Source organism: Geotrypetes seraphini, chromosome 4 (genome assembly GCF_902459505.1).
Source record: "Geotrypetes seraphini chromosome 4, aGeoSer1.1, whole genome shotgun sequence".
In the NCBI taxonomy this organism is placed as follows: Eukaryota; Metazoa; Chordata; class Amphibia; order Gymnophiona; family Dermophiidae; genus Geotrypetes; species Geotrypetes seraphini.
Window position 1 is genome coordinate 246,075,936 of NC_047087.1, and position 26,188 is coordinate 246,102,123.

The 26,188-nt window shown below is 46.9% G+C and overlaps 1 protein-coding gene across 6 annotated transcripts in view; it reads right to left on the minus strand.

Annotated features, from left to right (window-relative positions):
* Positions 1–14,234, minus strand: part of CDK1 (cyclin dependent kinase 1) — a 124,038-nt gene extending 109,804 nt beyond the window's left edge. Inside the window, exons 1-2 of one of the 6 annotated variants that reach the window (XM_033942196.1) lie at positions 13,973–14,110; positions 12,564–12,902 (exon numbers count right to left, since the gene is read on the minus strand). Coding sequence is in view for 1 of the 6 variants with exons in the window: in XM_033942194.1 (XP_033798085.1) it covers positions 14,164–14,215 (52 nt within the window). In the remaining 5 variants the exon portion in view is untranslated. Of the gene's footprint in view, positions 1–12,563; positions 12,903–13,808; positions 14,111–14,163 lie in introns of those variants that run through there. The other 5 variants (XM_033942195.1, XM_033942194.1, XM_033942200.1 and 2 more) reach the window with 5 other exon arrangements.
* Between the last annotated feature and the right edge of the window lie 11,954 nt (positions 14,235–26,188).

Sequence of the window (26,188 nt, forward strand, 5' to 3'; positions counted from 1 at the left end):
AGATGCCAGGGTCCACTGAGGAATTCTGAGGTGAAGTCTGGCAAAAGGAGTCACGTGTACTGTGGAGGCCATGTGACCCAGAAGTACCATCATGTGTCCTCGCTGAGATGGAAGAGCGGGAATACACTGTATGACAGAGTTGAAGAAGAGCTTCCAGACGTTGTTGTGGAAGGAATGCTCCGAGATTGGACAGTGTCCAGAACAGCTCCAATGAATTGTAGATTCTGAGAGGGACTGAAGTTGAGATTTGGGAAAGTTGATTTCGAATCCCAAACTTTGTAGGAACCAGGTAGTCCGTTGGGTCGCTAGAATAACCCCTTGAGATGTGGAATCTTTGATGAGCCAGTCGTCAAGGTAGGGAAATACCTGAAGACCATGATTCCTTAGAGCTGCTGCTACCACTACCAGGCACTTGGTGAACACTCTGGGAGACGAGGCCAGGCCGAAGGGTAGTACTCTGTATTGATAATGCAGATTTCCCACCCCGAAAATCTGAGTGTATTGACGGGAGGCCGGATGAATGGGGATACGAGTGTAGGCCTCCTTGAGATCCTGAGAGCATAACCAGTCGTTCTTCTCGAGAAGGGGATAAAGAGATGCCAGGGACAACATTCAAAACTTTTCTTTGACTAGAAATTTGTTGAGAGCCCTGAGATCCAGAATATGCTGCAGATCGCCCCGTCTTCTTCGGAACAAGGATGTAACGGGAGTAAAAAAACCCTGTTCTGTTCCAAGGGAACTGGTTCGATGGCATGGAGAGAAAGCAGAGCTTGAGCTTCCTGAAGAAGAAGGGCGATCTGGGATGGATTGGAAGGATACTCTCTTGGAGGAAGCTCTGGTGGAACCTGAGTGAAAATGAAGAGAGTATCCTTCCCTGATGATGTAAGCACCCAGAGGTCGGATGCAATTTTTGTCCATCGGGTTGTAAAAATGATGGAGACAACCTCCTTTAGGGGAAAAAGGAGGCAGAGACAGAATGGCGGAGGTTATGCTCTGTTGTAAACAGTCAAAAAGGCTGAGAAGCCTTAGGTGCTGCAGACGTTGGGGTTTCTGTTGCTTCTGAGGTTGTTGTTTTTCAGAGGAGGACGAGTATAAGGAGCCGGCTTTGGAGCAAAAACGCCTTTGATAGATAAGAGCAGGGCGTGCAGGCTTAGCAGGAACTGGCTTTGGTTTAGGTCTGACTATAGAAGCAAATGATTTTTCATGTTCAGATAATTTCTTAGTGGCTGCCTCGATGGATTCATCAAAGAGGTCGTTGCCCTCACAAGGAATGTTAGCTAAGCGGTCTTGAAGGTTAGAGTCCATGTCAATGGTACGAAGCCAGGCAAGACGACGCATAGCTACAGAGCAAGCAGCCGCTCGGGCAGACAACTCGAAAGCATCATAAGATGATTGGAGGAGATGCAGACGTAATTGAGAGAAAGAAGCAATGCCTTCCTGAAACTCAAAATGCATTTGGTTATCCAAATAAGCCAAAAACTTTGGTAGAAGAGACAGAAGAAATTAATAGTAAGTGAATGAAATAAAAATTATAATTGAGGACTTTAGAGGACATCATAGCATTCCGGTAGATGTGATGTCCGAATTTGTCCATAGTTTTCCCTTCCAGGAGGAACTGTGGCATAAACCAAGTGGAAGGATGGGACCTCTTCAAGGAGGATTCAACCAGTAGAGATAACTGAGTTGTCAAATCCTTTGCGATGCACAGTTTTATACCTAGAGTCCAATTTTCCTGGAATTGCTGGTATGGAAAAAGATGTTTCCATGCATCGACCAAAAGTCCGATTCAAAAGCTTATGAAGTGGAAGCTTAAGACACTCTGCCGGAAGTTGAGAAAGATGCATGACTTCTAGATACTCCTTAGAATATTTGGAGCCAGTATCCAATTGAATATCCAAGTCTACAGCCATCTGTCGCAGGAAAGACAAGAAAGATAGCTGATCTGCCAATGCTTTGCTTCGAGAAGGACTCGAGGACGTCGAGACAGCCTGTGTCGAAGAAGAAGCTTCGGCAGGGAAAAAGGCATCAAAGGAACCTGGTGACTTGGACGAGGCAATTAAGACCGGAACATCCTCGAGGTCCGGCATCGGAGACCTCGAACGAGGAGTCAGTTGTCTGGTCGAAGTTGAAGTAGATCGAGGCTTCGAGGAAGATGGTCTATCATTAGAAGAAGAACGATGCCTGGAAGGATGTCTCAATGAAGGCCTCGAATGTCGGTGAGAACTGTGTCTGGAACCAGATCTCGAGGATCGAGGAGATTTTGCCTCGGAGACGTAGGCAGCCGATGCTGATGTATGAATAGGACTAGAGGCTGTAGGTCAAAGCTCCAGAGGCTTGGTGGAGGAACCTCGATGCACTCTCAAAGACTCTGCTCCTTGTTTAGAGTGTGAGGATTCTCATTGAGGCACTCGCAAAGAATCTGCTCCTTGCTTTTCGTGCTTAGATGGCAGACCAGACACTCGCAGAGTCTCTGCTCCCTGCAAAGAGTGTGTAAGTTCAGACTGGGGCAAAGGAAGCGGCTTGACCTCGCGGGAGTCTACTGAATGCCCAGGCTGGATAAGAGGAAGCAGTTTGGATCCCATGTTAGGGTCCCATGTTAGTAAGGAACTGAATAAACTGCTTCTCTAACATGGTCTGGAAAGAAGCCAGCTAGGATGGATCCACATCTGAAACTGGACCACCTGCTTTGGCTGGAGGTTCCTTCGAGGTAGTGTGAGTGTGTTTCGACTTAGGAGTCTTGGACACTTTAATCACCACCGGCGGAACCGACTGCTGAGCGATCTGACCCGAGGAAACAGGGGAAGATACAGCAGATGGCGTCGAAGCAAGAGCCACTGCAAACGACGAAGGTCTGATGAGGCTCGAGGTGGAAGCAGTAAGCGCAGGAGCCTCAATGGAAATTGAGGCCGAAGACGCCTTCGAAGTCGAGGGATCAGTAGTAGACTCCATCTCGAAAAGCTTGTCCACCAGAATGCAAAGACGCTTGAAAGCACGAGGCTGAAGTGTTTGGCAAGGCAGGCACGACCTAGGATGATATTTCGGCCCAAGGCACTTGAGGCAGCGTCCGTAAGGGTCCGTAAGAGATCGTGCGCTGATACTTGCTGCACCTCTTAAAGCCTGTAGCAGGCCGGGACATAGACGGAAAAATAGCCACCGCAAAGTCGAAGCCCTCGGCCTGTCCTGGAAAACGAACGGAAGAAGAAATTTTTTTTTTTTTTAACTGAAATAAAAGAAATAAAATAAAACAGCGATTCATGAAGAAAAAAAACACAAACCGCAGTTGAGAGAAGGCACAAAGTGAACAAAGTTAAACGCAGAGAGTCAAAGATGGACTTCTCGGCTCCGCGGAAAACTGAAAACTGAGGGAGACGTGCCCAGTGCTGGGCGGGAAAGCACTCGCGCATGCGCAGTGCGGACGACTCGAAACTTCGAGTTGCTTCAAGCATGTCTGCTTGTGAGGCGTCCGCATCCAGGCTCCGTCGATGACGTCACCCATATGTGAGAATACCTGCCTGCTTGTCCTGGGATAAATAGAAATACGGAAGATGGTATTGCGGGTTGGCCTGTAGGAGTAAGGTAGACCATAGGAGTAGGGTGAGAGTTGGCTGGAAGGACCAAGATAGAGGTTGATGTCCCCAGCAGAAAGCAGGAAGAGGAAGGTACAGGTGAGGAGCACACAGGGAGAGAGGATAGATGATAAGAGGAAGGGAGAGGCAGTAGGTTTGAAGAGTGAAGTGTTAAGGTGCCCAGTGACTTGTGGAGAAGGAAAAGATTGGGGATGGTTAATTATCAGCAGAAAGTGAAGTAAAGGAGTCATAACAGGGGAAGGGAAACCAGAAAGAAGCTTGGTTGTGGATCAGTCTGGAAAGCAGAGGGACACACGCAAAAGGTAGAGTATGGGAGATGGTTAATATCAGCAGGAAGGGAAGTAAGGGAGTCATAACAAACACTGAGCCTCCAAAGAATACCAAGAAAAAAATACCTGAAAATAATAAGATGAAAAACAAAACAAAACAAAACACACACACACACACACAGCAGATTAACCTACTTTTAGAAAGCAAACTGAGGAGGCAGGAACAGTTCCTTGAGGAAATAGTGAAAACATAATTGAGTCTTCTGAAAGTAACTTGCTAGTTCAGATACAAAACCTTAGCATTCAGGACCACTAGAATACTGGATACACAGTAGATGTAAGAGACAAATATACAAAATGCCAAACATTTTGGTCATACTGAGTACTCAATAAAAAGTTCATATGAGGTAAAAAGAGTACTAAGTGCACTTCACTTTTGTGCAGCAAGTCAGATCATGTTTTAATTTACCAAAACCAGAAGGTGGTAAGCAGCTATTCCTATTCCTGGGGAAATGCTGCACAAAACAATTTTTTTTAAATTATGAAAAATGTAAAGAAAACACTGCATATCATAACTGAATAGTAAATTCCAAAACAGAAACCTGTTCAGAAACCTGATTGAGAGATTTAAAAAATGCAAGGTAAACTATACATACTCAAAAGTTTCGAAAATATTTTTTAGTCTGATAAGAAATGGAGTACTCTAATGATCAGTGCAGTGGGCCGAGAACCAGGGAAAAGCCTGAAACCCAGAAGCCTAAACCATAAAACAATAACCACTTAGTTCATCTACCCAAACATACCCTTGTCCTTTCTCAACTTTTCTTCAAGTCATCCTCTCACCTCCTTTCTAGCCAATTCTTCTTTCCCTCACACTGGCACTTGTGCTGCACACTGCCTGAAATCCTAATCATTTTCAAAATCAAGACTAGCACAAAAGAGAAGCAAGGCTGATGTCTAAGTACAACCAAGGTAAATTTATAAGTATAAAACAGTCCCAACAAGGATCCTGGTTTCAGCAGAAAAAACTGCTTTCTTCAGGGGACAAAACCAACTGTGGAGAAAATAATAAAAAGTAAAAAATTAATATAATTTTAAAATGAAACTGTAGGAGGCAGTAAACCGATCAGTGAAGTACTACAGAGGCAGAGTGGATTCCTTCTGCAGAGCATGCGAGTATCTAATATAATAAAATGCTAGGCCGCGCATGCGCACTCCCATCTGCGTGCGTCCGTTGTCCGTGAGATGTAGGGCACCTTAGATAGGAGTGCGCATGCGCGCTTACGTCACCAGCCGCCGATGCCTCCACAAGCCGGGACCGCAGCCAGCCGCCGATCTCTGTTCCTCCTGCGGGCGAGCGGGGGGGAGGGGGTCTCAGAGGAGAGGGATCCCGGCCGCTCAACTCCCCCACCGAGGAGCCCAGCAACTTTCCGCCCCGGCTCTTAAACTGACCCGAGTCCTTTGCCGCCCCTCCCTTCCCTTCCCGCGGGCCCGACTACCTACCCGGCGATTCAAGCAGCGTGTGCAGCAGTCTTCACACGCTGCTTCGGGGCCTTCTACTGCCCTGATTTGCTCTGCCGCATCTCTGATGATGTCATCAGGGACGTGCCAGAGTAAATCAGGGAAGTAGAAGGACCCGAAGCAGCGTGTGAAGACTGCTGCACACGCTGCTTGAATCGTCATGTGTAGTTGGGCCCGCGGGAAGGGAAAGGGGGGTAGAGGAAACGCTAATGCTGCTGTACAGGGAACTGGTGTGGGGGGTGGGAAATGGAGGGGGAGGGAATGCTGCTTTGGACAGAAAGACAGAGGGAGGAAGGGAGACAGAAAGAAAAGAAGAAAGACACATGGGCAGGTGCACAAGGAACTGATGTGGGGGGAGGAAAATGGAGGGGGAGGGAATGCTGCTTCGGATAGACAGAGGGAGGAATGGAGATAGAAAGAAAAGAAGAAAGACACAGGGGCAGGGAGATACACAGAAAGACAGAAAAACAAAGGGGACCAGGGACAGAGACAGACAGAAAGACAGACAGCGGGAGTCGCGTCAGGAGGGGTGCGGGATGCGGCAGAGGGAACTTTTCCAATGGGTGCAACTGGGCGGCTGTCGGGAACCTCTGATCAGGGGCAGAGCAAGGTAAGTGTATCATAGGGCTAAGAAGGAGGAGGGGGGAGAAAAAGGAAGGGTCGCCTACTGCTGGACAGGGGGAGAAGGAAGAGGTGCTGATGGGACAGGGGGGGAGGTAAAACAAAGGGAGAAGGGTTCATAGACAATTGCGCGCTGAGTTGTCGCTGCGCTCAATTGTCTAGCGCGCAAATGTCTTGCGCTGAATTGTCTTGGCGCTTAGTTGTCTTGCGCTGAATTGTCTTAGCGCTGATTTGTCTGCGCGATTTTGTCTGCGCGCGATTGTCTTGCGCGTTTTTGACCTGTCACCAGGGAGAAGGGCTGCTGCTGCATAAGGAGAGCAGTGAAGGGGTGGTGGTGGTGGTGGACACAGGGGAGGTAAAAGGAAGTGAGAATGGACAGGGGGAGCAGGCAAGGGGTGGTGATGGACAGCCAAGGAAAAAGAAAGACAGAAAGAAAGAAAGCGGCTAAGGAGAGAGAGAGAGAAAGAAATAAAGATAGACACACACACACATATATTCTAGCACCCGTTAATTTAACGGGCTATAAGACTAGTGGAGAAATAACCCCTATTGTCTAGAATGTCTCACCTATTGCACCGGAACATAGCATTATGGTAGTATATAACAGTCATAAATGCCAAAGAATGAAAATGAGCAGAACACTACATGAAATACATAAACTTTACAGGCATCAATAAAAATAAAGAAAAGAAATATGAAGAAGTTATAAATACAAAAATAAAATAAAAACATACCTGATGTGGTTATGAAATAGTATGTGGTTGTAATAGCATAAGATAAAACATGGAACCTAAATGAATGTAATAAATGCATAAAATAGAGAGGCATAAAAGACAACCATATTTACATATTAATGATCACACTGAAAGAAGTGACTTCCTGCTCTATGCCAAGTGCACATTTAACTCCGTTAGGGGTAAGGTGTAGTCTAAACCTCCCCTGGATATCTTCTATATCAAAAGTGCTTGTAAGGTAAATTCTTCAGGCCCTCGGAGGTGCCACCAGAAGCTCAATAAACTTTCATGGCAACTGGCTTTATGCCCCCTATCGTCATCGGGTCACTGGTCTTTTCTAATATAAGATGTGCTTAGCTCATAAATTTTTATATTTTTAATAAATATTTTAAATAATTATAAATCAAGTGCTTAACTTAGCTTGGGTGGTTTAGCCAAGAGGGACAGAGTACGCCAACATGTTTCACCCCTCTGTAGCAGGAGAGATGCCCAATCTCTCCCATCACAAACAACCCCCCACCTTGCAGTGGGAGAAATGCTGATTCTCTTCCGCTGCAGGGGAGCAGGGTTTTTTGTGTTGAGAGAGTTGGGCAGAATAGATGCCCCCTCCCCTCCATGTAGATGTGTGACCTGAGAGACGTGGATTCCATGCATTCAGCTTGCCCATGTTTTCCAAAATGGGCCTTCCCCTCCCTGGTGCATCTTAGGAGGGAGGGGTCTGAGGCTCTGATTGACCCAAGTTGTTTAAGGCCCCTCTTATGGGAGAGGTCTTATACAACCTGAGTATATCAGAGCCTCAGGTCCCTCCCAGATGCACCAGGAAGAGCCTAAGGCTCTGATTGGCCCAGATGCCCTATATTAAGGGCCTTAGGCATACGGGCCAATCAGAGCCTCAGGTGCCTTCCCAGTGCATCCCAAGATGCACCAGGGAAGGGAAGGCCCATTTTGGAAGTCATGGGCCATCTGGGTGGAGGGGATCTACGTCCCTCAGGTCACGCATCTTCATGGACGTAAGGGGGGGTTGTATGGCAGCAGGAGAGATTGGTCTTCTCTCCCACTGTAGAGGGGGGTTGGTGGTTGGCAGTAGTGCTGCCTGATTCAGGGGGAAAAAATTTCAATTCAATTTTCCTCCCCAATTGAGTGTTTGTTTGTTTTTTTTCAAACATCCTGGTGGGTTTATTTTATAGCCTCTTCACCCCCCTTCGCCCTCTCCTACTCACACTGGTGCTGTGGTGTAACAAAAAAAGACTTTTCCTCTCTCTGTTAAATCCTAGCTCACGTTCGCGGTCTAACACCAGCTCTGGCAGGATACACATTTCAAGTCTGACATATTGTAATCACAAAACAGAAAATAAAATTATTTTTTCTACCTTTTGTTGTCTGGTCATTATTCAAATCATGTTGGTCCCAGGCACTGGTTGCCTTCTGATCAGGGTCTCCTTTCTTCTTTCTCCGTGCTAACCATCCATCTTCCATCTCTGTCCTCCACTTCCATTTCCCTTCCCTCCCCCGGGAGGTCTGGCATCTTTCCTTTTTTTTCATCTCCATCCCCACAGCTGCAGCAATGGACCCCACCATCCCCAGATCCACCATCTCTCCTTTTCTCAACTACCCTTTCATCCAGCATATCTCCCTCCTTCCCCACCACCCCAGGGTCCACAAACTCTCCCTTTCTCTTCCCAACTATCCTCCTATCCAGTATCTCTATCCCCCACTCCCCCTCCACACCATCCCTTGTATCCAACTTCTCTCCCTTTCTGTTTCTTCCCTCCCTAAATCCCATTGTCCACCATCTCTCCTTCTCCTCTGTTTTAGACCCATTATTCCTTTCCCCCTCCCTCCCCAGTCTGGCATATGCATGTCTCTTTGAACCCCCTCCCTCCCTCCGTGTACTTCTACACCAGGGCCCCCCTCCCCTATCCCTGAAGGTCTCCCCCCCACCTCCGAAGGCCTGTATGTTCCCTCAGCTTCCCCATGGCCTCCCGAAGTATCAGCTAATTACCACAGCCTGCAGAGAGTAACACCGGTGTTGTAATGATCCTTGTAGGCTGCTGTCATCCTCAGCAGCACGTTCCCTCTGCCGTGGTCCCGCCCCTCCTCTGATATCAGGGGCAGGATCGCGGCAGAGGAACATGCTGCTGAGGATGACGGCAGCCTACAAGGATCACTACAACACTGGCGATCCTCTCTGCAGGCTGTGGTAATTTAGGTAAGAGTGGGAGGCCAGGGCGGAAGCCGGAGGACACTACAGCACTTCAAGACTGACCCTCCCCCCTTAAAGCAGCAGCGGCAGTGGACGGCTAGCAAGAGGCAGCGCTGCCACTCCTGCTTTAGAAGACCTGAAGGCACGGGGAGAAGGGTTAGTCACTGAATCGGGAGGCCAATTTTTTTTTTTTTAAAAAAAAGGAATCTATTTGAATCGATTGACCTAACGTGAATCCGTGAATCGATTCACATCGGAAATCGGGCAGCACTAGTTGGCAGCGGGAGAGAATTGACATCTCTCCCGCTGCGGGGGGAGGGGGGGAAGAAGGGTTGTTGGTTGGCAACAGGAGAGAACTGGCATCTTTCCCACTGCCAACCAACACCCCCACCCCTAGCAGCGGGAGAGATTAAACATCTCTCCTGCTGTTGTGCTTTTGTTTTGTTTTTTCTTTTTGCACATAGAAACATAGAAATAGACGGCAGATAAGGGCCATGGCCCATCCAGTCTGCCCACCTAATGACCCTCCCCTACCATTGCCCTGTGAATAGATCCCACATGTCGATCCCATTTGGCCTTAAAATAAGGCATGCTGCTGGCCTCAATCACCTGAAGTGGAAGACTATTCCAGCGATCAACCACCCTTTCAGTGAAAAATAATTTCCTGGTGTCACCGCGCAGATTCCCGCCCCTGATTTTCCACGGATGCCCCCTTGTTGCCGTGGGAACCTTGAAAAAGAAGATATCTTCCTCCGCCTCAATGCGGCCCATGAGATACTTGAACGTCTCGATTATGTCTCCCCTCTCTCTGCGCTCCTCGAGCGAGTATAGCTGTAGTTTATCTAGCTGTTCCTCATACGGGAGATCCTTAAGTCCAGAGACCATCCGGGTGGCCATTCTCTGGACCGACTCCAGACTCAGCACATCCTTGCGATAATGCGGCCTCCAGAATTGCACACAGTATTCCAGGTGGGGCCTCATCATGGATCTATACAGTGGCATTATGACCTCAGGCTTACGGCTGACGAAACCCCTGCGTATGTGACCTATGATTTGTCTTGCCTTGGATGAAGCTTGCTCTACTTGATTGGCAGCCTTCATGTCCTCACTGACAATCACCCCTAAGTCTCATTCTGCTACCGTTCTTGTTAGGATCTCGCCATTAAGGGTATAAGTCTTGCATGGATTTTGGCTGCCCAGGTGCATAACTTTGCATTTTTTGGCATTGAAGCTGAGTTGCCAGGTCCTAGACCAGCGCTCCAGTAGGAGTAGGTCGTGCATCATGTTGTCGGGCATTGAATTTTTGTCCGTTGTGCTTTTTCCCACTACATGTGCCCATCACTATCACCAGCGATGGGCACATACAAATTTAGCTAATCTTCACTGCTGTCCACTGACCTCATTTGCATGTGTGATTTTTTGAGAATGTCTCGCTTTTTTTTATTCGCTATCAAAATGGCTGCGTTAGCAGACCATTGCTTTTTAACACGTTTTTTGAGAATCCTGGTCAGAGAGAGAGAAAAAGTCTTTTTTGTTTGTTCACACCACAGTGCTGGGGTGGAGTTGGAAGGGCTACAAAAAAACTCCCAGGATGTTTGGAGAGAAAAAAATCCCCCACCCAATTGGGTGGAAAAGTGAATCGAAAAATAGGCCAAATTGAATTGAAAAATGTTTCTCTGAATCGGGCAGCACTATCACTTAACTCGGAGTTTGGGGTGGGGGGAGATTTGAAGAAAGGATTTCTTATAATCTGATTAAAATCTGCCAGTTTTGATATGTTTTGAAGCAGAAGGAAGCCCGTGCATGCCTCTAAATACTGGTACTGTTAAAACTGTGTTGGATGTTCTAACTGCAGATAGTTTAAGTAGGAAGTGTTCCCTGCCAAGCTGACTAAGCAACTAGGCATCATCAGCTCCTCTGTCTTTTACATTAATCTCACGCAAGATAAACTCAAGGGAAATATTTCCCATCATTTTAGATAGGGAAGGGGAAAAAAGGTACCAAGTCTCGAGGCAAACTAAATCCAAACAAAAAGAGGCATTGGAGTTGTCAAATCCAACCAAGTGGTCAGAGATCCTTTATTAGCAAATAGTATCAAGGTTTAAAAACAAGCAAAAAGCCCAAAAGGCGAAGTCTGGATTGTTTGGATTTGGCCATCATTTTAGATGCCACAGCTTTAATAAAAACTTCCAAACTCAACTAAAAAAATTGTCTATACATGTTAATTTATATCTTATGAACTCGAGAGAGCCGTTGCCTTTGGCAAATTTGAAAGATTAAGATCACACTCCACATACCCTGGCTTAGGAGTAAAGTTTATTCCTGCAATAGTATGCACAAAACTAAACCTTTTGGAGAAATTAACCCCCCCCTCCCCGAGACAAAGTCAATTAGGCCCAGGAGTTGAACCCTAAACACAGGTAGCTTCTATCCACCACACGCTTTTTAGGTGTATCTAATTTATATAAGAGCAGACAGAACCACTGCAATCATCTCAGAAGGGAGATGCTCTAAAAACAAATTGTGTAGATTAGAAGAGACGGCTGAGGGGAGATATGATTGAAGTCTACAAAATCCTGAGCGAAGAATGGGTACAAAAGGATCAATTTTTCACTCTGTCAAAAATTACAAAGACTAGGAGGACACTCGAAGTTACAGAGAAAAACTTAAAACTAATAGGATGAAATATTTTTTCACTCAGAGAATAGTTAATCTCTGGAAAACATTGTCAGAGGTTGTGGTAAGAGCGGTTAGCGTAGCTGGTTTTAAGAAGAGATTGGACAATTTCCTGGAAGAAAAGTCCCTAGTCTATTATTGAGAGACATGGGGCAAGCCACTGCTTGCCCTGGATCAGTAGCATGGAATGTTGCTACTCTTTGGGTTTTGGCCAGGTACTAGTAACCTGGATTGGCCACCGTGAGAATAGGCTACTGGGCTTGATGGACCTTTGGTCTGACCCAGTAAGGCTAATCTTATATTCAGAAGGCAATTTTGGGGTGAGCCAGTGGGTGGGCACACATTCTCCCCACTCCCAACCAAATTAAAAAAAAATAAATAAAAGTCTTTAGCTAGCAGGGATGATCAAGCCCTGTCAGAGGACATTTGAAGCCCACCAACCCCCATCAACAAGCTACAGTGGCATTCCAGCCAGGCTCAGTTCCCATAGTAGCTAAATATGCCTGAATACTGAGCCTACCTGAAGTGCCCACATGAGCAGCACAGAGCTACCACCAACTGCCAGTTCTCTAATGGGGGTTTGGCAAGTTACAGATATCTTCAGGTAGCAGGATTTGAGATCCCCCACTAGTTATATATGAATGGTATGCTGTTGCTGAGTAGATTTGGACACTCCCATGGCTATACACGGTGTACATTACCCTCTCTACTCTGGTTTGGTTGGGGTCTGAAACCAGAGAGCTAGTGAGTATCCTGAAAGGATCCTTATATCATAATATATAAACACAATGTTTCTCTTTAGCAAAGTTTTTTGTACAAAGTAAAATAACAACCAGAGGAGTCAGACTACAAACTAGCGAACTAAACAGGAATGGGATTAGCAGAAATCCCTACAGGTCCACAGGGATTTCCTGCAGGGTTCCCACAGAAGTAAAGCGGCAGGCCAGCCTACCTATCCTTGTGCTGCAGCTACCATCATCCTGGTAATCCAGGGGGTGGGGGGTGGACTAGGAGGTTGCACTCAAGCGCGTGCATGTGACTGGTGATGTGCAAGTGCGACCTCCCAGTCCCATCCCCTGACAGTCCTTTTTTTATGGGTACAGGCAGGGATGGAGAAGATCACAGTACTTGCAGGAACAGGCGATGGGTGAAGTTTTTGTCCCCATACAACTCTCTAGTTCAAACTCTTCTTCTTCTTTGAAAAGACTCCTGTGACCTTAGCCCAGTCATCTTAGCCTCAGAAACTTTACGACAAAGAAACAGCTACAATACACCCCTTGAAAAGAGAGACCTGGAAAGGAAAATGATTAAGCCAAAGTTTACACCCAAATATTTGACAGGTATCTCTGGTACTAAATTCAGATTCAAGAGTTAAAAAATAAAACAAAAATATACACACACACAATATCTATAAATATGTGTTTAAATACACACACACACTATCTATAAATGTTTAGCACAATCCTCATCAACAGTTGTCTTGACAGACACACCAATTACAACATGCTAGCTCCACTTATTTAAAAGTATTTGTACTGTATGTTTTTAAGTTAGCTATAACACAAACACTACAACAAAATAACAGCTATCCATCCCTTATTAACCACCTGAAACATCAGGAATATGCTTGTACCAACAAACTGAGTTCTCATTCCCTCTTAAACTCATGGAGCAATTACGTTAGACACACAGATAGTCAAGCAGTTTATTCTGTAGCTAGGCCCAACGGCAGCTAAATAATGCTCTTTCGCAAAAAGACACCACTAACTGTCTCGCTCCAATTGATCTCAAGATGTGGACAGGACCATGAAGTTGTAGGGCCTGCTTTTTAAGTTACTTGGGAATTGTAGGATCAGAAAACACGAACAAACAGTGAGGAACTACTGAAAAAAAATATAAGATTTTACTATAAACAGATACATGGAAACAGAAAGCGCCTGCTCAGAACCTTATCTCATTTTACTGTATGCCAAAGCCCACGGGCTATAGACCAGACCGCATAGGAAGTCAGTATCTATAGGCCCATTATATGTTCTGACAGGGAAGACCCTCAGCCTTCCGAGACGTATTACTATCTTTCGACAGAGCCCGTTACAGTATAAAAGACAAAGGTCAAATCCGTTACCCCAGGAACATAAAGACCAGGGCTTAAACCGATCTCCCATCGCACATTTCACACAGACGAATTCTCACTTGCCTCATCCCAATTCTTTAACTTCTTACAGTACAACCAGATAGGAAAACGACTTAAAACGCAAACTACCATCAAATAAACTTAAAACAAAGGTGAAATATCACCTCGACACAGCTGCTTCCCTCTTCCTTAAGCTTGAAAAAGAAATGGATGCAGTTTAAACTAACCGCGCTAAACTGTTCGGCCTGAACCAATCGAAGAATACGGAGACATTCAAAGCAGCCAATTAGAGGCTACGATCCTGATGTTTCCTGTACGTCTTCCTGTAAGCGCGAAAACACCACTGAAGGGCGGCAGGAAATATTTAAGAAGTATAAATCGCCGTTTTTAAGAAATCATAGGATTTGGGGACTTGAACCTTGATTTCTTTGTTTTATACACCTCCTACGTCTGAGTATGCTGTTTTGCATTCAAAATGCCAATAGTTTGTCTACGGAGTTGACTTAAGGGCGGGTTTGTTCATCTTAGATTTCCTACCGGTAACCTCGAAGCATTGTGGGATTTGAAGTGCCACTTACAGTACTAAGCCTTCCACCTCTACGAGGATGCTGTGTTGAAGAGAAAGGAGGCTAAATGTTACATTGAATCTACAGAGACACTGCATCAAGAACAATTGTAAGGAAACAAGGGAGCTACCAAATAATCTAATCTAGTCTTCAGTTTATATACCGGGTCATCTCTCGACGGAGCTCTACTCGGTTTACACGTGGTCAAGACCAGAATGCGCATTAGTAAAAGAGAAGATATTAGTTGATCTGTGGTAGAAATGGATCTTACAATGCTGTCAATTAGTTGATTCCATAGATAAACCGTTTAAATATTTTGAAAACAGCAAAGTTTTTAAGACTTTATGAAATCATTGTAGCTGACAGTATGGAGATTTATAAGTCAGATTTATTCAAGGTGCTCCCAGGAACACTGCTTGATGCGTTTTGCCAAACAAGGCTGTCTCAGGGTATGGTTATCAGATGTCCGGGGGGGGGGGGGGAGGGAAGCCTCCCTCAAAATAAACCGTTGGGCAGGAGATGCCACACAATGAGGTCATGTGGACATGATGTCATTGCGCAACATGCACAGATGCCTGACCAGAGCAGGCAGCAGGGGACGGGGCTGGGGTGTGATAGAGGGCAAGACTGGGGCGGGGATGGGTGGCACTGGGCAGGCCTTTGGGCGGGTCTAAGGGGTCCGGATTTTCCAAACTGAAAATCTTGTAACCCTACCTCAGGAGCATGTAGCTGTGATAATAAAATAAAATATTTGTACAAATTTAATCACAATAGTAAAAATATCTAACTTAATTGAAAAATATATAATTAAAAACACATCTAAACATATTCAAACCTATCAATGGAATGGCTATCGGCAGCGCATGTTGCAAGGAGTGGACAATGTTCAAGCTGACTTCCTTAGCAGATAGACCTTGGATACGGGCGAGTGAACACTGTCAGCAGCGTAAAAGGGCCCCTTAGACTTAAAAAATAAATAGACTTTTGAGCTAAGAGATTGATGAATGATAATGTCCTGTAAAGTATTCTTTAAACAGTGACAAAGTTAAAAATGTGATCTTCAAGGGCAAATGACACTCATGTATATTGAAGGTGTCAAAAAATGGGAATCTGAAGTATGGTTCTCCCGACTCCCCCATCTACCTTCTCCCTGCCACTGTAATTGAAAATCTTTAGGCAGCCAGTGGCACAATAAAGTGAGCCGTGTTGGCCTGCCCCGGAAGTGTTCTTTCTGCAGCACTCCCTCTTCCTGTGTAGGCAAGACACTGCAGAAAAAACACTTCTGGGGCAGGCCGACAGTGGGAGGCTCACTTTATTGTGCTACTGGCTGCCTGACGATTTTAAATTATAACAGCGGGGAGGTGGTAGGTGAGGGAATCGGGACCTGGGGAGAGGTCATACCCTAGGATCCAGCTGAGAGGGGGAGGGGGGCTGGTGTTAGAAATGAGGGAAGGACAGATGCTGCATGTGCTGGGGTTAGGAAGGAAGGGAAAGAGAGATGCTACAGTGGGTGAGGGAAGAGAAAAAGAGAACTGTTGGACATAGGTATGTGGAGTGGGAAGGAAAGAGAAATGGTACACATGGGGAAAGAAGAGGGAAAACTGTTGGACATAATAGTGGTGGAGAGGAGGCGGGGAGAAATGTTACACTGGGAGGGATGAGAGATAACTCAAAGAAGGGAGAGATGTCAATTCCGGAGAAGGGTGATGGAAGGAGAGATGTCAGACCACTGGAATGAGAAGGAGAGAGATATGCAAAAATTAAAGAAAACAACCGAGGAGCAGAGAGAGGAGTAGGAAGCTAGGGGCAGCGGCGAGAGTAAGTTCCGCCCACCCCCACTGCGTCGGCAGAGTCAACGCCCGAACTCACCCTTAAAAGGGGAGGAGCCAACAGCATACGCGGTGCACAGCATCAGCAGAAAGTAGCAAGGAGCAGGAAGAAAGGGGAGAAAAGTGAGGAAGAAGCAAAAATAAAAGAAAACAACCAACGAGGAGCAGGAACCTAGGGGCAGCGGAGAGAGTAAACTCTTCCCACCCCCACCGCGTCAGCAGAGTCACTGCCCAAACGCCCCCTTAAAAGGGGTGGAGCCAACAGCAGACGTGTTGCACAGCATCAGCAGGGGGAGTAGCGAGGAGGAAGAAAGGGGAGAAAAGTGAGGAAGAAGCAAAAATAAAAGAAAACAACCAACGAGGACAGAGAGGAGCAGGAAGCTAGGGGCAGCGGAGAGAGTAAGCTCCGCCCACCCCCGGAGAAGGGTGATGGAAGGAGAGATGTCAGACCACTGGAATGAGAAGGAGAGAGATATGCAAAAATTAAAGAAAACAACCAACGAGGAGCAGAGAGAGGAGCAGGAAGCTAGGGGCAGCGGCAAGAGTAAGCTCTGCCTACCCCCACCGCGTCGGCAGAGTCAACGCCCGAACTCCCCCTTAAAAGGGGTGGAGCCAACGGCATACGTGGTGCACAGCATCAGCAGAGAGTAGCAAGGAGCAGGAAGAAAGGGGAGAAAAGTGAGGAAGAAGCAAAAATAAAAGAAAACAACCAACGAGGAGCAGGAACCTAGGGGCAGCAGAGAGAGTTAGCTCTTCCCACCCCCACCGCATCAGCATATCACCGCTCGAACTCCCCCTTAAAAGGGGTGGAGCCAACAGCAGACGTGGTGCACAGCATCAGCAGGGGGAGTAGCGAGGAGGAAGAAAGGGGAGAAAAGTGAGGAAGAAGCAAAAAGAAAAGAAAATAACCAACGTGGACAGAGAGGAGCAGGAAGCTAGGGGCAGCGGAGAGAGTAAGCTCCGCCCACTCCCACCGCGTCGGCAGAGTCACCGCCCGAACTCCCCCTTAAAAGGGGTGGAGCCAACGGCACACGCGGTGTACAGCATCAGCAGGAGGAGAAGTGAGGAGGAAGAAAGGGGAGAAAAGTGAGGAAGAAGCAAAAATTACAGAAAACAACCAACGAGGAGCAGAGAGGAGCAGGAAGCTAGGGGCAGCAAAGAGAGTAAGCTCCGCCCACCCCACCGCATCGGCAGAGTCACTACCCAAACTCCCCCTTAAAATGGGTGGAGCCAACGGCAGACGCGGTGCACAGCATCAGCAGGGAGAGTAGCGAGGAGCAGGAAGAAAGGGGAGAAAAGTGAGGAAGAAGCAAAAATAAAACAACCAACGAGGAGCAGGAAGCTAGGGGCAGCGGAAAGAGTAAGCCCCGCCCACCCCCACCGCGTCGGCAGAGTCACCGCCCGAACTACTCCTTAAAAGGGGTGGAGCCAATGGCAGATATGGTGCACAGCATCAGCAGGGGGAATAGTGAGGAGAAAGAAAGGGGAGAAAAGTGAGGAAGAAGCAAAAATAAAAGAAAACAAGGAGCAGAGAGAGGAGCAGGAAGCTAGGGGCAGCGGAGAGAGTAAGCTCTGCCCACTCTCACTGTGTCAGAAGAGTCACCGCCCGAACTCCCCCTTAAAAGGGGTGGAGCCAATGGCACACGCGGTGCACAGCATCAGCAGGGGGAATAGCGAGGAGGAAGAAAGGGAAGAAAAGTGAGGAAGAAGCAAAAATTTAAAAAAACAAGGAGGAGCAGAAAGCTAGGGACAGCGGAGAGAGTAAGCCCCGCCCACCCCCACCACATCGGCAGAATCACCGCCCGAACTCCCCCTTAAAAGGGGTGGAGCCAACGGCACACACGGTGCACAGCATCAGCAGGGAGAGTAGCGAAGAGCAGGAAGAAAGGGGAGAAAAGTGACGAAGAAGCAAAAATAAAAGAAAACAACCAACGAGGAGCAGAGAGAGAAGCAGGAAGCTAGGGGCAGCAGCGAGAATAAGCTCCACCCACCCCCATCGCATCAGCAGAGTCACCGCCCGAACTCCCCCTTAAAAGGGGTGGAGCCAATGGCAGACGCGGTGCACAGCATCAGCAGGGAGAATAGCGAGGAGCAGGAAGAAAGGGGAGAAAAGTGAGGAAGAAACAAAAATAAAAGAAAACAACCAATGAGGAGCAGGAAGCTAGGGGCAGAGGTGAGAGTAAGCTCCGCCCACCCCCACCATGTCGGCAGAGTCACTGCCTGAACTCTCCCTTAAAAGGTGTGGAGCCAACGGCAGACGCGGTGCACAGCATCAGCAGGGAGAGTAGCATTTCTTTGTCACTTTCTCTCTTCCATTAATCCAGTGCTCTGAGTATAATAAAGAGCTAGCCACACATGCACAGTCCTATTTGCGTGTTCCGTGCGCTGTAGGTCTGTGGCCGCAGGACTGCGCATGCGCGAGTCCCCAGCCTTACTTCTCTCTGACTACGGACCCACAAAGCCACCACCGCGACTCCTCTCTCATCTTCCGACGCAACTGCAGCTCATGAGAGGAGCCGCGGGGGCGCCTTTGAAAACGGCTCCCTTCTCCGAGTGCCCACCCCCTCCTCCTTTTTTTGTGATCCATCGAGCGGCTCCCCAGCCTTCTTCCACCACCTACCGAGCCCCCAGCCCTGTTTTAAGCTCCTCCTGCACGGGCCCAAAACAAAAAGGAGCCGCGACTCTTCCCCACCCGAAACACTATGCCGGCTCCTCACAAAACCAAAACTCCCACGCAGCCGAACTTGCAATATCGCACGGGAGCCCCAGCTCGATCCACTCCTCCAGACCGACGATGCACACAACTTGAACCACATGCAGACTTACATTGCACGCCCGAACTCACAGCCAAACGGCGTATGCGCCAGTTAGCTGCATCGGGCGACAGGAGCGACTCTGGCAGTGGATGGCGGGAGGAGGCCTCATGGTCCTGCCGCCGCTGCCGCTCCTGTTTACAGCGGCCTGCACGTCGCCTACTCCCCCCCTCCCGCAACAACCGCTACCGCTACTGTTCTTCCCCTCCCTCCAGTCACCGCTGCCATTCCTATTTAAAACGGCCTGCTGAGGTTCGCGGCCGACTGTAGCGAACCTCACAGGCCGCTCTCCACGTGGTAGCAGGTTCCCTCTGACACGATCGCGTCAGAGGGAACATGCTACTGAGGTGAACAGCGGCCTACGAGGTTCGCTACAGCCGGCCGCGAACCTCAGCAGGCCGTTTTAAATAGGAATGGCAGCGGTGACTGGAGGGAGGGGAAGAGGAAAAAGAAGGGCCATGGAGCAGGCAAGAAAGGGGGCTGTTTTGGTGGGAGGGTTATGCAGATAGCAATCACGGGGGGGGGGAATAGGGGGGGGAACAGAAAGGGGCCATGGAGCAGGTAGGCATTGCAGAACAGGGGGAGAGGGAAAGGAGGCTGCTTTGGGGGGAGGGGTGTGCTGGGGGCAGGGGGCCATGGAGCAGTTAGGCATTGCAGAACAGGGGGAGAGGGAAAGGGGGCTGCTTTGGCAAGCAGGGGGGCCAGGGAGACAGACAGAAAGAAAGACGGACAGACGGGACCAGGGAGAGACACAGACACAAATAATGACAGACAGACAGCGTCCAAGGAGAGAGAGACAAATAAAAAAAAACCCAGACATACAGACATCTATTCTGGGCGGTGGGAGGAAGGCAGTATGGAGTGCTGCTGGGAGGAGGGCTTCGAGTCGCACAAGACTGTCCCCAAAGCCCCTGCGGAGAGTTGGGCCAACCTCTCCTTCCTCACCGACGCCGAAGAAGCTGCAGGCCCCGCTCCCTGTCGCACTGTGAGCACTCACGATTGGCTGAAGGGTGTCATGCCAATGCTGCAGGTACAGGGTGTGCTGCAGGTACAACAATGCTTTTGTTGCAGAGGTGTGCTGGGGGGTAGACAGCTTTGCTCGCGGGGGGAGGGGGAACACACAAGGGGGTTAGGGAGAGGGAAAGGGGTATGCTGGGGGCAGACAGCTTTGCTCTGGGGGGGGGCGGGGGAATGACACAAGGACACAGACACAAAGAATGACACACAGGGGGCCAGTGAGACAAACAGAAAGGAAGACATTCAGGAGAGACAGCCAGTGTCCAAGGAGAGAAAAACAAACATAGATAGACAGACAGCGGCCAAGGGGAGAGAGAGAAAGAAAGAAAGACAGACACACACATCTATTCTAGCACCCGTTAATGTAACGGGCTTAAAGACTAGTTCTTATATATATTCCTCTACTGTGCTTAAGTATTGAAGAGACTTTTGAATTAAATATAAAATTATCTTCACTGACTCGGCTAGATTCTCAAAAATTTGCATTAAAAACCGATGGGTCGCTGTCACAGCCGTTATTGTAGCAATTTTTAAAAAAGTGAGTCATTCTCCAGAAAATGCTTATGCAAATGAGAGTAGTAAAAGTTCGCTAAATTTACTGGTAATAGCAATGGGCACATGTGCAGAATAAACGCAAAAAATACCCCAAAACAACAAATCAAGCTGTCAAAGTCAAGTAACCCCCAACTGACACCCTCCCCATCAGTGGGAGAGATGCCCACTCCCTCCCACCGCCAAGCAATGCACCCCCCAACACCCTCCTTGGCAGTGGGACAGATGACCACTCCCACCGCTACCGCAAAGCAACCGTCCACCTGACACCCCATTGGCAGCGGGAGAGATGACCACTCCCCCCACTAAGCAACATTGTTTAAGGCCCCTTCTATGGGAGGAGCCTTAGGCATCTGGGTCAGTCAGAGCCTTTGGCTCTTCCCCAGTGCATTCTGGAAGAGGCAGGCCTGCTGGCTGGAGGGAGTAGGCATTCCTCCAGCCAGCCATCATAAGTAAGGGGGGTGATGGGTGGTCATCAGAGTCACCGGGGGGTTTGGGGATTGCATGATGACGTGAGGGAGTGGGCATCTCTCCCACTGTGGGGAGATTTGGGGGTGCATTTGTTGGCGACAGGAGGGAATGGACATCTCCCCTGATGCTGGAGGGTTGGGTGGGGGATTACGTGACGGCGGCGGGGGGAGAGAGTAGATATCTCTCCTGCTGTTGGGGTGTATGTTGCTTGATGGCGGGAGGGAATGGGCATCTCTCCCAATACTGGGGTATGTCGGGTGTGGCATCACTCAACAGCGGTGGTTGGAGAGAGTGGGCATCTCTCCTGCTGCCGGGTGAGGTGTCGGGGGGGGGGGGGGAGAAAGTTGTTGCTTGCCAGCGTGATGGAGTGGGCATCTCTCCCGCTACAGAATTGGGTGATTGTGCAATGTGGCAGGAGAGAATGGGCATATCTCCTGCCAATCTTCAATTTGGGTTGTTTTTTTATTATTTTAATTTTTGTGGGGGGAGGGGGTATCTGAGCTATCAAACCTTATTTCCTGTCAGTGCTTGAGTCAATCAGCGCTCAGGCACTGATCATAAAGTAAGGCAACGACAGCTCAGACCTGTCGGTAAATTTTTTAGAGAATCACTCAGCAATTGTAGAGAATCAGTTGCTCGGAGTGATCATTTTAATATTAATGACCTTGTTGTGCTACATTTGCCTGTCAATATCAGAGACTGCTAGAAAACTTGGAAAAGACCTCGGTAAGCCTTTTTGATAATCCACCACTAAAATATATGCACGCTGCACTGGCTGGAATCAGTTTAGCAAGCACATTAAAGGCAGATTTTAGTTTTGAGAATCTACCCCTCAGTACTTAAGTTTTATTTGATTCAGAAACTTATTAGCACAATTTTTTCTTTTTTGAATTTTGCAAAAGCAATCATTATCCTGAGCGGAATCATTCCTCCCTCCTTTTACAAAGCCGCACTAGTGGCTGCCGTGCAACAAAAGCCCCAAAGCCCTTTAAATCCCTATGGGCTTCATGGCAGTTACTGCAGCGGCAGTCACTAGTGTGGCTTTGTAAAAGGTGTGTGTGTGGGGGGGGGGGGGAGTTTATGCTTTGCTGTGTTAAAACTGGCACTGCAATTCCAGTGGTAGAGCCATCTATTACATATGAAGATGTCTTCCTGTTTGGTGAGTTTGATGGTTGGCACCATCTTTAGCTAAGTTAGGCTAGATTCACTAAGCAAACCGATCGTATATCAATCGATTTGTAACCCCTTTACTCCGGCCCAATTCACTTACCTCTGTGCCGATCCGATTCCGATCCGTGCATGCAAATGAGGGGAATGGCATGCAAAGTAGGCAGGGACGCAATTCACTAAAGAAATCAACTGGACTGGCCGATCAACACAGGAAGCGACTACTGAGGACCAGTCGCAAACGTCCTTTCCAACTGTCTTCGGGTCTGAAGTCCCAGCCCTGCAGCCCATCTCTGCTGCTCTGCTCTCTGCCCCTTCCAGCCGAGCCCTGCTTTTGCTGCCCCAACTCTCCTGCTCTCTGCTGCTCTTCCCTGCAGTGCGAGTCTGTGGTTTTAAAGTGTGGCTGCGCTGCAGGGAAGAGCGGCAGAGAGCAGGAGAGTCAAAAATTGCCTGCTTTTAAATGCCGGGGATTGCCCTTCCAGAGCAGGAAAGTCGCCCCCCCCAAAAAAAAACCCAAAAAAAACACCCCTCCCAGCAAAAATGAACACCAAACACATGCACAGACCATGTACAGGGAAAGCGGATGGTCTGCGCTTGCATCAGGATCGCACACTAGCAATCTGTGCGGTCGGAGGGGGCATTCCTTTGATCGCCCTCATTTTAATTTTATTGTTTTGTGAGTTGGTCGGGCCTGCATGGATCGGCCACGAATCGGGCCCGGAGAGTCAGGTAAGTGAATCTAGCCCTTAGATCTGATGGTGCTGTCTGGATAGGGCCGGGGTGATTTCAGATAATGCTGATGAAAATCCAATAATGGCCCCTGTTAGCAGAGCTTATTTGGGTGGCAGGTCGTGCTAACTGGAAATGTCCTTTTAAATATTGGTCTGATAGTCATTATAATCAGATCAAGCTGCTACTAAGTTCCAGTGTTATTATTTCAACAAAATGAAGAATCTAAATTCTACTGATCCTCAGTTAAAGTCTCAATGCATTCTCTACAGCAAAATTCCCAAATTTGTCTCCTTCCTGTACCCCTCTCTTCAAAAGCACTTTCCAAGTTTTAATAATAAAACTCTTAAACCCTAACCATCTAGCTAGCTCCACACTGGTTGAGCTAGATCCAGCCATTCAAAATTTATAAGAGGAGCCACCCACATAAAGTCAGAAATTGCAACACATCAGAACAATCTGATAAATGTCTTTGTATCTAACTGAAGCAAAACATTGTATGTCTCCAGCAATCATGTGTACAACTCATGATCAAAGAGAAGGAAAGACAAAACAAAATGAATAGACAATAAAATGTTTTAACTCCATAGACAAAATCTCTTCTTTTTTTTTTTTTTTTTTTTTTCAGATATTATTGGAGATGAAGATATCCTGTAGTAAAAGCTTTGTATGATACATGGGTAAGGGTTCGGATCCTATGTTTTTTAAAATAGAATTATAGGTGATTTTTTTCCAAAAAATTAGGTGCTTTTGGAGGGTAAGAAAAGGTTTTCATTTGATTACCATGTTTCAAATAGTATCTATATGGTTTACAATAAAACAACAGTATAAACTAATACAAAACATTAAACAAATAAAAATTATACTTAGGAGCCCTTTTACCAAACTGCAGTAAAAAGTGACTGCAAGGGAGTTTATAGCAGTGTTCTTCAACCTTTTGACACCTATGGACTGGCTGAAATAAAATAATTATTTTGTGGACCGGCAGTTAAAGAACACTGGGCTAAGTCGTGGGCCAGACCCTGCCCATCTCTATCCAATCTCTGTCCCAGACCCCGCCCCCATAATAGTGGGCATGCCTCCTGCCAGCCAACTTGCGGTGGAGTTCAGGGGCTCCCTGCCGATGCCACTCAGCTGATCACGGCAGGGAGATTCCCTGGCCACAATCGGCTCAGTAGCAACACAATTCTCTAAACAGCACCTGGTTAGAGAATTGGGGTGGTTAGATGGGGTTGTTGTCTGTCCATTAGGACAGATGCAATTTTGTATAGGATGCCCATGTGCAATTCTCAAAAGCCGCTTAGGTAGCTGCTGAGACTGGGCGTCCTATACATAATCAGGCCCACAGTGCACAAGGGAGTTGGGGGCTTCAAAATTGTATTTTGTCCATTGCCTTCCGTGCTTGGCTGCGATGCAGTGGGCAGGATAGGAGATACAGGGGCCATGTAGCATTTCTGGCTCAGGACAGTCCTGGCTCAGTTATCTATATTGGTGCTTGAGCCCAAAATTGTTCTTAATTTCTGTGGAGGGTAGATGTCTTAAGTGAAGTAAAATAGGTGCATCTGGCCCCTTGTATTTAATTGCTTTCCAGCTATGTTTCAGTGGTTGAACAGTGCGTCTTTCAGTATTCAAGGAGGATAATGTACCAGTTGTGCTTATCTGGAATATAATGCAGTGTGATCAGCCAAACAACTGTCTTTTGTTTCCTGGCCAGCAAGCAGCTGCAAGAGACAGTAGATTCTTGCTTTTAACATATAAATGATATTCCTCTCAGAGCATTTCATCTCTGTAAGGAACAATAAAAATGCATTCTGTCCTTTCCATAATGAGGTGATTAAACAAAGTTGACTCATTTGTGAATAGCAATTGTTGTTGTTAAAATAAATCATTTGTGCTTCCAAGAGTGCTTTAGAATACAGACAAAACAAACCAGTATCTGCTTCTAAAAACATCAACTCTTAGGGAAGACCACGTGAGGAAGGACATTGCTTTTTCTCTATGTAGTTAACCTCTGTATATGTCCAGACTTCAGTGGTCAACATCACCCATCATGTGCAAGCAGAGATGACAATAGCTGGAGCTGAAGAGAATGCAAATCTTCCCTGATTTGGATCTAAGGTCTCTTTTGGTGTTTATGATCTGTTTCTAGAGGGTAAATAGGCCAATAAATTATAAAAAAAAATATTAATGTATATTGGTACTAGATCAGGGGTGTCAAAGTCCCTCCTTGAGGGCCGCAATCCAGTCGGGTTTTCAGGATTTCCCCAATGAATATGCATGAGATCTATGTGCATGTACTGCTTTCAATGCATATTCATTGGGGAAATCCTGAAAACCTGACTGGATTGCGGCCCTCAAGGAGGGACTTTGAGATCCCTGTACTAGATCCTCAGCATGTGTCACATAGGATAAAAAACTTATACTGATAAATTGTGCACTGTAACTATGTCATATTTATCTTGTAAACTGTATATTATGTATATTGGTATTAGATTCCTAGTATGTGTCAAGTTAGGATAAAACTTGTATTGTAACTATGGCAAACTGTAACCTGTTAACTGTATATTATGTATGTTAGTAAAAGAAACTAAGTGGGGAGTAGGACAATACACGTGAACCTTGGAGATAACAATATTTGTATAAACTCAGATTAAAAACCAAATACATATATATGAATACACAAATATAATCTCTGATTTTTCCTGTGCATCGCTCCGGCCCTATTTACTTTGTGAACTTTCATTCTGTACCAGTGGAAGCCCCATATTAGAGTTGTGAATAAATTACAACAGCGCCATCTAGTGGACTGACCACCACGCCCCTGAGGCAGGCCTCCAACTGGAGGCCAAAACACTGACCGTATATATGTATTTGGTTTTTAATTTGAGTTTATACAAATAAATATTAACTCCCCACTTATTTCCTTTTTCTGTTTTGCTCTGTGTGGGGTAGTTTTACCTAGTTTATTATGAATGTTAACCTGTAACCCATACTGAGCTCTTTGGGGAGAAAGGGATAGAAAATGAATTAAATCAATAAATCTGGACAATGATGTGTGAGAACCTCCAATTTTAGACAGATGAATAGCAGATAAAGACATCCTTATGCGATATGTTAGATTGAATGTACATTATAACATTAGCTTGTTGGACTCCATGAGAAAAACGGCCAGTGAGAAGTCACTTTTCATTTGAGGATGCCTGATGTGAATGTTTCTAACAAACGCTCTGTTACCAGACTGCAAAGCACACGTAATCCTGATACTGTATGTTTGTACAGCAGTTTTTATGCTTCTTAGT